The following is a 12972-nucleotide window of genomic DNA, read 5'->3' as shown; positions in this document are numbered from 1 at the left end:
AAAGAGAAGCAACCAACCACATATATTTTTAAAAATCAAGCTTGTTGTGGAGGACTACTTAATTATTTAAAATATAAACATGAGATTCCTTACTCAATCTCACATCTAAAAACCTGCATGGATTTAAGACTACAAAATAAAAAAACTTTAGCCTATATATCTTAAAACAGTTAGAACCCCCGATAACCTTGAATCAAACAGGAGGACATCAAGGACGAAAAACATAATAAAATAGACTGCATGGACAATATAAAAATCAGGTTAATATAAAACACAACACAGAAAAAAATCTGGAAAAAAATGCCAACAGCACACCACAACAAAATAATAATACCCTTAAAATATCCATAGATCATTAAAGGAAAAATCTGAACACATATTTTGAAAGTAAACTAGACTATTTCATTTATAAAAGAATCAATACCAAAGACAAATAAACATGAAAAAAATAAGCTGACCAGCAATAAAATACAGTGAAAATAAGATACCAATCATTACACATTAAATTGGCAAAGAACTATAATATCCTGTATTGACAATATAGAGGAAAAAGGGTGTTGACAACACTTGGTGAGTGTGCTAAGTAGTATTCAACTTATTTTAAGGCAATTTGGTATTATGTGTTAAAACCCTTTTTGAATCCAATGCTTAAGTCTTTAAAAAAGCACATTTTCAAAGCTTTATCATAAGGAATTCATTAGATGTGCAAGCAGATATATCTGTACCAATATTTATTTGTAACTATCCTGATGTTGATCAATATGGCAAATGCGGGGTACTACAAGGCAGAACAAAAAGTAGGTTTACAGTTGTTTGTATGGAAAATAATACAATAGTTAACAATACAACAATAAACTGTGTTTCACATACTCACAGCTGTAAACCTACTTTTGACCCACCCTACACAAGCCATTAAAATCTAAGACTCAATCATATCCAACATCAAAAGATGATCAGTTTATTGCCAAATTAAAAAAAAAAAATCACACATTATAGATACATATAAACAAAAATTCTATATGTTTTTATACTTAACAGACATCACTGGGTGATATATTTTGGTAATATTTTCATTTTGTTTTTCTGCACTTCCTAATTTATAAAAATAAAGCATTATGTTTATTATAAAAGCACTTTTTAAAATATACAGATGAAAAACCTAGGAAGAATACAAAAATTAAATATTGAATATGTGGAACTATGTGAAATTTTTCTCCCTTAACTTTTTCTGCTTTGGTTCAATTACTTTTTTTAAATGAAATAAAATGCACACAATAGAAATTTCACCATTTTAAAGTATACAATTCAGTGGTTTTTATATTCACAGTGTTGTGCAATCATCATTGGTTAAATTACTCATAACTTTTATTAAAAATAAAATAAAAATACAGAGTTCAAAAGAATTTTTCTTTAATATTACTGGAAGTATTTCCACTATCCAACATATCTTATTTCAGAATTAAATATAATACCAATAAATGTCCAAAACCCTAGAAACAAAGTGAGCCAATATTATCTTTCAGTTTGTTCAAATAACTCTGGGTGTTATTATACCAATTTGAACACCAACAAGAAGGTGGGGGAAATGACAACTATGACAGTCATTATATATGCTATCACTGAAGAAATACCTCCTAAACTTTTGCTAATAAATCATATACAAAAAGCATATTATTATAAACTTTGAATCCCCAAAATGGCTAAACCAACCTGTTCTAAGCTCCCTTCCACTAAAAAAAAAACAAAAACGCCAATTTGTTCCTCAAGACATTTGGTGTAAGTCAAATACATTATGACAAATCACAAAATTAAAAAAAAACTCTACCGCGAAAATTTTACAAAACTAAAGAAATGACCAAATGAAACAAAAATAATTAAATTGTGGATTTTATCTTCAAAGAATTCAAAAAATATATTTAATATCACTGGTTTTTCAAAAATAATTTCTGGTCAGATAAAGCAATCTACAATCTTTCTGAATTCTACCTCCTTGAAGGATTCTAGTAAAATCAGGATCTTACAATTAACATTTTATTCTTAGAACACAGTCAAATCTAATTTAGGAGCACACAAAAAAGTCAAGTGCCAAGCATGAACAGGTTTGATATTTTGCTGAATTAGACACCTAAATGTCATTACTAGATATGCCTTACATTAGCTTTTAAACTAAACTTTTTAGTTTTACTTTTATTTTAAACCAAGAATCCCAATCATCTTATGCTGGTGGCATTCAAGGTCTTCAAAATCCAGGCTAGGTTTCCCAGCCTTACTTCCAACTATTATAGAGTTACATCTTAGAGGTCAAATCCTATAAAGTCAATGGGCAATGCCAATTAATCTTGAAAGTACCTCATTATCATCAACTAATTCCAATTACATATAAACTGGCAGCCTATTTTTCTTCCTGTAGGAAAACAAATCCTGCTTCTCTGAGCACATAAAAAGTAATTAGTTAATATTAAGGTGCCATATTTTTCACTAGACTAATATTCAGCAAAGTGAAATGCTCACAATATGAAAGTACGTGGAAGCTGATGATGACTGCGGGAATGGAAAATTCACCTCTCCATCCCCAGCTGGTGCAGCTCAGTGGATTGAGTGCTGGCCTGTTCTTGAGGGCACCTGCCTGGGTTGCAGGCCAGCTCCCATTAGGGGGTGTGCAACAGGCAACCACACAATGAATGATGTTTCTCTTTTCTCTCCCTCTCTTTCTCCCTCCCTTCCTCCTCTCTAAAAATAAATAAAACCTTAAAAAAATTCACCTCTCCCACTTCTCTAATTCTCATTCACTCATCTCACTGTTGTCGTTGTTGTTTGTTTTTTTTACAGAAAACAGAACATACATATTTACTTATTTTTTACAGAAAACAGAACATCTAGTTGAAATCATGTAGGTTCAAGGCATACTAGATGCACTGTACTAAACTCCGCACTATCACCAGTACCCTCAAATTTACCTTTGCATAGTGCTTAAGAACACAGCAGACTAAATGAGAAACAGACTGGGTTTGGTTCTGCCACCTGCTAGCAAAGTGACCAAGGCAAGCAACCAAATCTCTCCATGCCTGTTTCTTCGTCTCTAAAATGAGGATAACAACAATACCAACTGCACGGAGTTAAGAATTTTACTGAGAATGCTGCCTGTCACATAGTATTATGTAGGTGTTAGCTATTATTTTCCAACTGGACTGCCACCTCAATGTCTATCCCAATTCTATTCTTAAAAATCTGCCCTAATTCCTTCTCAAATATGGCAATAATAATCTCCAACCATGGACAGGCTCTCTTATATTCCTTAAACCTCTATGGCTCTTACCAGTAAAAAATTTCTGTATGATTCTACTGACTTCTACTTCCTGGAAATTTTACTTATTTTTTTGTGTGTACTTTATGTTGTCATAAATTATAGGCTCCTTTAAGAGAAAAATATGGGAATACGCACTATGTATCTTTATACAAAGAACTCACTCAAGAAAGTACTCAACAAATATTGCTTATGAGGCAAGGTTACTGGATAGCAGTTTATCCAACAAAGGACAAAGACTGTCATAAAGAAATCAAGTGTTAAATATAAATTCTCATTTTGTATCAATGTCTAAGTCTTAAACCAAGAATTATAAAAACCAAAACTCCTCTAAGTTTAAATCTCAAATATGAGGACTTAGCTTATAAGTAATAGCTTGCATTCTCTAAGTTAAAAATACTAAAGCAAGGCTGGTTATAGCTTTTCTATGATTTGCAAATGATGCTGCTAGATTTGGCCTGAAGTCTGAAAATCAGATCAATGTATTAGATACATACCTAAAAGGTGACACTGCAACTACGTAGGTGAAAAAATTTAGTCTCTGCACTCAACAAGTGTGTACAGATAGCTAAGTAAACAATAATGTTCAAAGTGCAGTGGGGAAAACACCCATTTTCCTTTATCCTCAGTTGAAGTCTTATCCAGGAAAACATAAAAGCTGTCATTCACAAAAGTACTGACCAGAAAAACTAATAAGTAAGATTTATTAAGAAATTGCATATTTCCTCTAAAAATCAAGATCATATGACTATTAAGTTTTTTTATCTTGGAAAATCTCACAGGAATTTTATATCCAATATCTGGCCTTCATCCCCAGATATTATTCTACTAAGTATATGTTTAAGAAGTTATTCTTTAAGCTAAAATGTTAATACTAAATAATTTTTGAAAATTGTTATAATTCTCCTAGTGGACCCAGGAAGTTTTCTTACAAATTAAAAAAAATATATCATATATTTGTCTCTAGTTTTTCATTTATGATCACTAACATTACATATGTAAAGGTAAGATGTACTATTTTTTCACATATAATAATCATGTTACCAACCTATTGAAGAAAAGGCATATTCTATAGGAGTTTTATCCATCCACCCAAACCTACCTCTACTCCACAGCAGTAATTTCAAGCTAGGTATATTATGATTCTACTCAATTAAGAGACAGGCAAGTTAACTAACCAAAATACTCTGGTAAATTGGTAAAATATTCTTCCCTTTAATGAAGGAGTATTTTATAGCTAATTTAATTAATGTAATTCCATACCAGGGATTGACTGTATTAGCAAAAATTAATGCACACTACATAAAGACCCAATATCAACTCAATTTTCTTTGTCAAGGATAGTCAATCCATTATCCTACTTTTAACCTTCTTAAAAAGCATAGAGAAATACAATAAAGTTGCATCATACTTAGGATTTATGTTCTAAAGTCAGCCTAAATAAGGGGGAAATATTATAGTCATTTAAGATTAACACTGGTAGTTAAGATTACTAATATTATATATGGTAATGTGTTTCTTCATAGATAATGATGTTATATAAGGGTAATAAAAATAACCCTTAACAATCTCTTAATATGGACTACAGACAGGGTAAGGTATTCAAAAGAAAAGCACAGGGAAAATGAGACTGAACAAGAGAATAAGAAAGGTCATATTTCACTCATTCTAGAACTTACACTCAATGAATAAACTCCTGGGGTAGTCTTCTGCATGACTGTGATCCTTTTTATTCCATCCTTCTTTTTCAAATTAAGAGCACATATGTTTAAGGTAAATGCTCATCTGCTATGACACTACTTAGTATATCCATCACGCTACTTAGTGTTAAGTCACAGGGTGGCGGAGTGGGGTGGGGTGGGGAGTTATCCTGGAGAAATGAGTAATACCAGATACTATTTCCTCTTGTAGCATTACCAATTAAAAATAACTTCTCTAATGCTCCATTCCACCCCGCTATTTCTCAATTTTTACTTAGATTCCAAAATTGTGCCATCTTAAAAAAGGAGACAAGAAAATATATAAATCCCATCACACCACCAAGCTAAATTTTAAAATGTATTCACAGAATAAGAGAAAATATAACACATGATCCCTGTAGTTATTTGGATATTGTTTTCTTAAATTCACTCAGAGTTAATAGCTTAAAATTTAGATCAAAATTCAATTTTAGCGAGAAATCATATCTTACCCACAACCATAAGTGTGAATTCAAACCCTCTCTTCACAGATTTTCTGTATACTTGATTTGGGAGATTGGCAAATCCCACATAGCCTTCAAGGTTCTTCTGTTGCTGAGAAAAGAAAGAAGGGTCAGGTTATTCATATAGCAACAAAGCTCTTCTATTGCATATTTCAAATTCCCTTTATTAACCTATTTTAGAAAACTATACAAAGTATTAATCACGGCAAATCAAACTGATTTTATAATGGCGCCAATAAAGATATTAATTCCAAAAATGGACAAAATGAACTGAGCATGAGTTGACTGACAATGTAATGGTCAATTATAAAAATCCAAGGAAATAAAATAAAAATTTTAAAAATCTGCCTGAGAGTAAATATTTCAATTTATAGTAGGTTAATTGCAATTAAGATTCTGACCGATAAACTGAAAGAAAAGGGTTTATTCACAATAAAAAAAAATCAAATCCCCTCAAAATTATATTAAGAACTTTTCTAAGTATTCCATTTGTTCATACTAATTACCACAGGTATGAGTTTCCTGCAATTTATTTTCCTATTCATAAAATGAAATAAAAATGTTGAGTTTAAAGCAGTTTTTCCATAAATTCTTAAAGGCTCTCATGATCAGTGTTAATCAATAAACAACATCTTTCATGCTGTTGTAACAGGTCCATTTATGTCATTTCAAGGTTTCACACAAACCTCCTGCTTCCATTATCAGGGACATCAGATTTATCCAGGTCTTAAATTATAATTAAATTTTCTGTACAGTTTTTGGTTCTTTGATGACCTCAATAATAGTTTCATAAGTAATTCAAAGAGAACTACTTCTAAAATGGTATAGTAAGTAAGTCTGATTTTTAACTTACCCATTGGTGAGAAAAACTGTCCATAGTTCAGACCATCTGAGAAGAGTCTTACTGGATAATTTTACTTAGAAGTAGGTCTTATTCATCATTAAAATACAATGACAAAATATTCCTAAGAGGTACTCATTTCTTTTAAGTTTTTGTCACATTTAATTTATTTAAAAAAATCTCATGAGTTTAAGGCATTTCAACACATTTGGATTTAACAAAGAACAGTCTGCATCCCTCATTAGTATCACATATGTAGCTAAATATTCCATTTATGACCTTTTACCCTTTTTTCACTCATATAAACTAATTTTTAAGTCAAATGTTGACAAAATAAGCAAGCCAATTAAATTGAAAACCTAACTTTAAATATAATAATTAGGGTACTGATCAGAATATAGTATTTTAAAAGCACACATCTGAAAGCCTACTATGTGTAGAGCTAAAAATATGTATTAAATTTAAGGTTTCCTTGGCTCTCATTTCATCCAACTTAAGTCTAAATTAACTTAAATTAGACTGAAAAAAAAGTACCAGTATAAATTATCTAGTATACTCACAGCTACTTTGTAAAGAACACGTTTCCATCATTCCAGTGTTCCAGATTCCAACAGAACAGATCCACAGAGGAACAGTAAACGAGGAATTCCAAGAATTGTAGATGACGCATTTAGTCCAAACAGGGGAGGCAATCCGTTGGAACACAGCAAAAGAGAGGGAAAAATAAAAGTTACTTACATGTAACTCAACAAATCAAAGGTAAATTACAAATAAATTTAAGGCAGACTTTTCTCTATACATGTCAATAGTACTTTTTGTGCGTGGGATACAAGGCCCAGTGAGTTTAATTCATTTTCAGCAGCTCTCCTGATGAAATATAGATCAAAAGACCTCCTATCTTTTTATAAAAGCTAATTACTACTATGTCCTGCACCTGAAGTCTTACAAAAAATGATGGGAAAGCTATAAAGAGTAAAGTTTCAGGGAGGTATACAGGAGTCAAGTTTTAATCCCAGTAATAAAAAAATACAAATTTGACTTTGTCAGTCATTGGATTAAGACAGCCCAGATCTGCCCTGGCCAAGTATCTCAGCTGGTTAGAGCATCATCCTGATATGCCAAGGCTGCAGGTTTGATCTCCAGCCAGGACACATGGAAGGTGGCAATCAATGAATGCATAAGTAAGTGGAACAACAAATAGATATTTCTTTCTCTCTCTCAATTAAAAAAATAAAAAGCCCAGCTCAGGTAAAGACAAATGTTTTAGATAAAATATTTACACAGTGCTGTATTTCAAGTTCTATTAATTAAACTAAAGTTCAGAACTGGAAGAAATGCGGACTTATGGATGGATACACAAAAGCGAAGGAAGGTAGAGGGCAAGTAGCAGCAAATGGAAAAATGAAGTAAATGGGAGCTGTGAAAACTGAACAGCAGTTAAGGAAGCACAAAGAAGAGACTACCCTTGGACACAATGTCAATGAAAAGTGTGAGTTTTTATTGGATACTGATGTGAATATATGAGTTATATCACAACCTGAAATGATGATAATGATGCTATCTCTTCACCGGTCATCTTTACAGCCAGGCCCACCCTGACCACCTTTATCTAAAATTACAACCCCACTCACTACTTTAGCACTTTGTTGCTTTATGATTTTCTCCTTAGCTCTTACCGCCATTTAACACGCAGTGTACTCATCTTGTTTACTGCCATGTCCACCCCAACCCACCTCCAACTAGAACGTAAGCTTCATCAAAGTAGAGACTACTGAATTATATAAACAGTGGCATCAAAAAAGAAAAAGCCATCTGGGAGAGTTGAAAAAGTTTCAGAGAAAATATTACAGCCTGTATATTCAACCCATAAGACAAAAGGTGTAAGAAAAATGCCTCAGAGTCTGCCCAGGTGCCTTATTCATTGCTTTATCCTCAACTCCTAGAACAGTTTTGCTATACAGATTAATTTGAGGTCTGGATTAAGAAAAGGAGAGAAGTATTCTAGGCAAAGTAGTGCGCTCTACAAGTGGGGATGAACTTACTACTGCCAGGAACAAAAAGAAGGTACATGAACTACAACAATGTGAAGTAGTGGACCAGGGGATAAGGGATAGAAAATGAGGTCAGCAAGGTAGACAAGGGCCAGGTCATGTGGGATCCAGACAAAAGAAATTTGGATGTTATTTTAGGTATAATGGGAAGTCACTGGAGGGTTTCACACAGGCAAGTGACCTGACCTGATTTGTGTTTTAAAGATAGCTCTCACCGCTAAGAGGAGGAGGAGTGAAAATAAGGAAACTAGTAAGGCGCCTATTGCAATAGTCCAAGAAAGAAAGGATGCACTAAATTTAGATGGTGTAGAAGCAAGAAGAGATAAGGATTCAGAATATGTTTTGAAGGTAGAATTGTCAGGGCACAGCTGATGGACTGGATTTGACTGGTGAAGGAAATAAGAGAACAAAGATAACTCCTGGGTTTTGGCTTGAACAACCCCAAGGCTAATGATATCTCCTAGGGAAATGGGGAACAACAGAAAAGGAAAAGGCTGGGAAGGGAGAGCCAAAATTGCCAAAATCAAAAACAGCCTTGAACATGTTAAGTATAAGGTACCTACTATATATTCAAGAAGAGATGTCCAGCAGTCAGTTAAATAAATCCAGAAATTCTAGGGTTAGTTGGTGCTGAAAATTTTGATTTTGGAATCATAAGCATATAGATAGTAGTTGGGGATGACTGGATTCCCAAGGAGAGACTATATATAAAAATACGTCTAGACAGAGTCCCGGAGCACTCCAACCTTGAGATATTAGAGAAAGAGAGAGAAAGATCAATCAGTGAGGAAGAACCAACATTGGCTCAAGATCCCTCAACTGCATTAAGCTCTACCGAAAGGTCAAATGAAATACCAAAGACGTGACCATAAAATTTCAAAATAAGAAGGTTACTTGTAACTTGGGATAAGAGCAGTCTTAGAAACATAGTGAGGAAAAAAGGTAATTAGCTTGAGAATAAAAAATTACCATGTATCTATAACATATTAAATAACTGTATTTTAAATTATTTTAAAATTAAACATGTTACATGTCAGTCCACATGACTGATTTTTCAGAATGAGAGATCCATGTCATCTCTATAATTCCTAGCAAAGTGCTGACACATAGGTGATATTAAAAGCTGAATAACTAAAATACATTTTCAGAGGAAGAAACTATGACCAAAGAGAAGAAACATATAGATCTCTCACATAAGAATCTTTCCTTACCGCAAATTCTAAAATCAACCACACTCTGTTCACAAGACTTAACCGCCCACTGATGGTTTTTTCCTGCGCAAATGAAATGTTCACAGTGCCAGTATGAAATATAATCTCTGAATAAAGAAACATTATTTTTAGGCGTGAGTGATATAACTCTGACACTTATAAGTATGTGAAGATAGATGAAAGTACATTTACTAAAATACCTTTAGGTCTTAAGAGTATTATTTGATTTCAAGCATCAGTTACATAACAAAAAATAGTTATCAAATCATATTTTCTAAAAGCGTATACACACATTTACAAAATCTTTTACTTATTGAGTTGGCCAAAAAGTTCACTTGGTTTTTTCCATAAGATTGCTCTAATAGCATTTAGTTTTCTTTTAATGTCATTCAAAACAATTTTGTTACATTGTATTCTGACAGCTGATACATCTGCATACATTTTTTTAAAAACTTAGCAAAATTGGTAATTTTTTGTTTAGTCATTTTAATATTGAAGAGGAAAGAAAATATGCAACATTTTCAGCATATTATGCTTTATTATTTCAAGAAAGGTAAAAATGCAACTGAAAATGCAAAAAAAAATATTTGTGCAGTATATGGAGAAGGTGCTGTGACTGATTGAATATGTCAAGAGTGGTTTGTGAAGTTTCGTGCTGGAGATTTCTTGCTGGATGATGCTCCATGGCCAGGTAGACCAGTTGAAGTTAATAGCAATCAAATTGAGACATTAATTGAGAACAATCAACGTTGTACCACATGGGAGATGGCCAACATACTCAAAATATTCAAATCAATAAAGTTATTAGTGAAAATGAAAAATGTCTTTTATTTTATGGAAAAAAACATATGAACTTTTTGGCCAACCCAATATATAGAGATGTCAAATCTCTGTATCAAAATTCATAGAAAATCAAACTGCAATTTCAGTGCTTACTGCCTGTGGAAAAGTCAATACAATAAACACAACATCCAATAATTTCAGTGTTAAACTTATTTAACCTTATTTCTAGAACCCAATTATATTTGTAGGACAAGATGCTTCAAGCAAGTACCAATGGGTAGCTTATTGGAACCCTTTCGAATCCTCTGTAGTCTCTTGCCATTTGTTCCAATTCCAAAGAATAAAGTTACCAAAACTGTGACATCTAAAATCCCATTATCATTTTTAAAAGTTTGGATATTAACATTTGCTTTAATAAATCTTCCCAAAGACAAAAGCAGCAACTTATTTTGGAAATTACTAAATATGCTTTTCAGTAATAACAATAAAATTATCAAGGAATGTTGTAACACACTGGAAGACTGACAAAACCAGAATTTGAGGAAAATTAAGATATGCTCCTGGTAGAATCTACTAAAAAAAACCTTCAATCCCCACCTCCCCCCAGCATTACAAAATGAAAAGTTCAGCCCAAATTACCTTAATTAGACCAGAATTCTGTTTCTCCCCTGAGTAACCACAATTTTTTTAAAAAAATCAGGCTACAAAGATCCAAGGTTTATATCAATAACTTTGCACTTCAAAGGTGAACACTTGGTGTTTCCTAATTACTTCAAGTTCAATTTGTACACCTTTAGGTTTTAAAATATAGGTGTATTGTATATTGCTTTACACATTGATAAAAATAACTAAGTTTCTTTCTCCTAAAATTTAAAATTCTAAATATACAAAAACTACACACTACACAAAAGGAAAAGCTATTAATTCACTGATTTACTTGCCTACTATGTAGTACTCTTAACACAGATATGTGTCTAGCACTTGCTTAGTAAAATTCTTACCTCTTATGTAACGCTAGATTTAAAAAGTGAAAGAATTTTCTCATTTAAATGTTTAAAAAATTCTAAATATAAGCGGTATACAAATACCTAGATTCTAGATTTACTGTAGCAAGAATACTAAGATGTTACAAGACTACATAGGCATGTCCTAAATGTTAGCTTTGATGTCCCCTCTCCTCCAATATTTTTAAAGGTTCAAATCTTAGTTTTAATGCCTCCTGCTTCTCCCTTTTTACTGATAAGTGACTTTGTACTAATGGAACAAACTTTTATTTTCTTACTTCTACCTAGGAGTCTTGGTTAATCTGTTCAAAAAATTTTAATATTTAATTCCATGAACACGTGTCAGAATGAGATAACTTAAAATTTAAATATTTTTTTTTTGTTCTGAACTTGGAAGTTAGAGCTGTACTCACAGAATTACTGACCATACTTTTCATTCATTCAACATAGCTACTGAACACTTACAATTATGTACTAGCAATTAGGGATGTAAAAGTGAATAAAAACAACGTCCCTGCTTATGAAACTAAGAATCTAAGGTCAGGTAAGTTAGAAGGCAATTATAATAACAGTGATAAATACGACTGATGTGGGCAAGCACAGAAGGATAGCTATGAGATCAGAAAAGGAAGGATCTGACCACAGGGTAGGGAAAAGTCAGCATAATAAACACAACAACCAATCAGGATCCTTTAGATCCTGAAGGACTAGTAAGACTGGGTCTGGTAAGAAACGTCGGTAGGTGCTGGAGAATATGGGTCTTAGACAGACTCTTTGTTAACTACAAAGGCCCAAAAACCAGAGGAGTGCATGATGTCTTTATATGAATTGCAAACAGTTCAACACAACTTATTTTCAGGGCCTAGAAGCTAAAGCATAGGAAACTTAAGCAAAACCCAGATCACGGAGGACCCAAGTTGAAACACTTCAGTGAACAAAAAAGAAGAGCATCAAGGATGAAAGGTAGGAAGTAAAGAAGCAAGATAGCTAAAAGAATGTGAAATTGTGGTTAGAATGGTCCATAAAATTAAGGTTTTAGAAGTGGAACAGAAGTTCCACATGATGACAAAATGGAGCCGTTAAAATGATGGCTCAAGCAAAACATAAAAGCTGTAGGGCTAAATTATTGAAGTTTTACACATGGGTGCTAAAAAGGCTCCAGAATCATGGAAGAATTTGGGGAGGAAAGGAAAGCTGAGTGTTCGGTGACATCTTTTTTTAAAAAAAGATTTTATTTATTTAGTTTCAGGAGGGGAGAAGAGAAGGAGAAAGAGAGTGAGAGAAGCATGGATGGGGGAGAGAAATATCAGTTGGCTGCCTCTCACACGCCCCCAAACAGGGACCTGGCCTGCAATCCAGGCATGTGCCCTGAATGGGAATCAAACCAGCGACCTTTTGGTTCACAGGCCAGCGCTCAATCCACTGAGCCACACCAGCCAGGGTTCAGTGCCATCTTTAATGAATAAGGAGAAAACAGATGTGGTAGCTGACAAATTTAAGGTATTAAAGAGCACAGGTTTTAAGTAAGACAGGCTTTTTAAAGGAAGAATGGTCTACAATCTAAACCAGTGCTGT

At 33.2% G+C, this 12972-nt stretch overlaps 1 protein-coding gene across 1 annotated transcript in view; it reads right to left on the bottom strand.

The window, feature by feature from the left end:
* Positions 1-6935, bottom strand: part of SEPTIN7 (septin 7) — a gene marked incomplete at its 5' end in the record, with an annotated part of 53334 nt that extends 46399 nt beyond the window's left edge. The window contains 2 exons of the mRNA XM_054571310.1: positions 5496-5598; positions 6909-6935. Of these exons, the coding sequence (XP_054427285.1) occupies positions 5496-5598; positions 6909-6935 (130 nt within the window). The remainder of the gene's footprint in view (positions 1-5495; positions 5599-6908) is intronic.
* Positions 6936-12972: the final 6037 nt, after the last annotated feature.

Source organism: Pteronotus mesoamericanus, unplaced genomic scaffold (genome assembly GCF_021234165.1).
Source record: "Pteronotus mesoamericanus isolate MK-2021 breed Mesoamerican mustached bat unplaced genomic scaffold, CSHL_Meso_final contig_220, whole genome shotgun sequence".
NCBI classification, from domain to species: Eukaryota; Metazoa; Chordata; class Mammalia; order Chiroptera; family Mormoopidae; genus Pteronotus; species Pteronotus mesoamericanus.
This window is presented reverse-complemented; position numbering and strand designations above follow the sequence as displayed.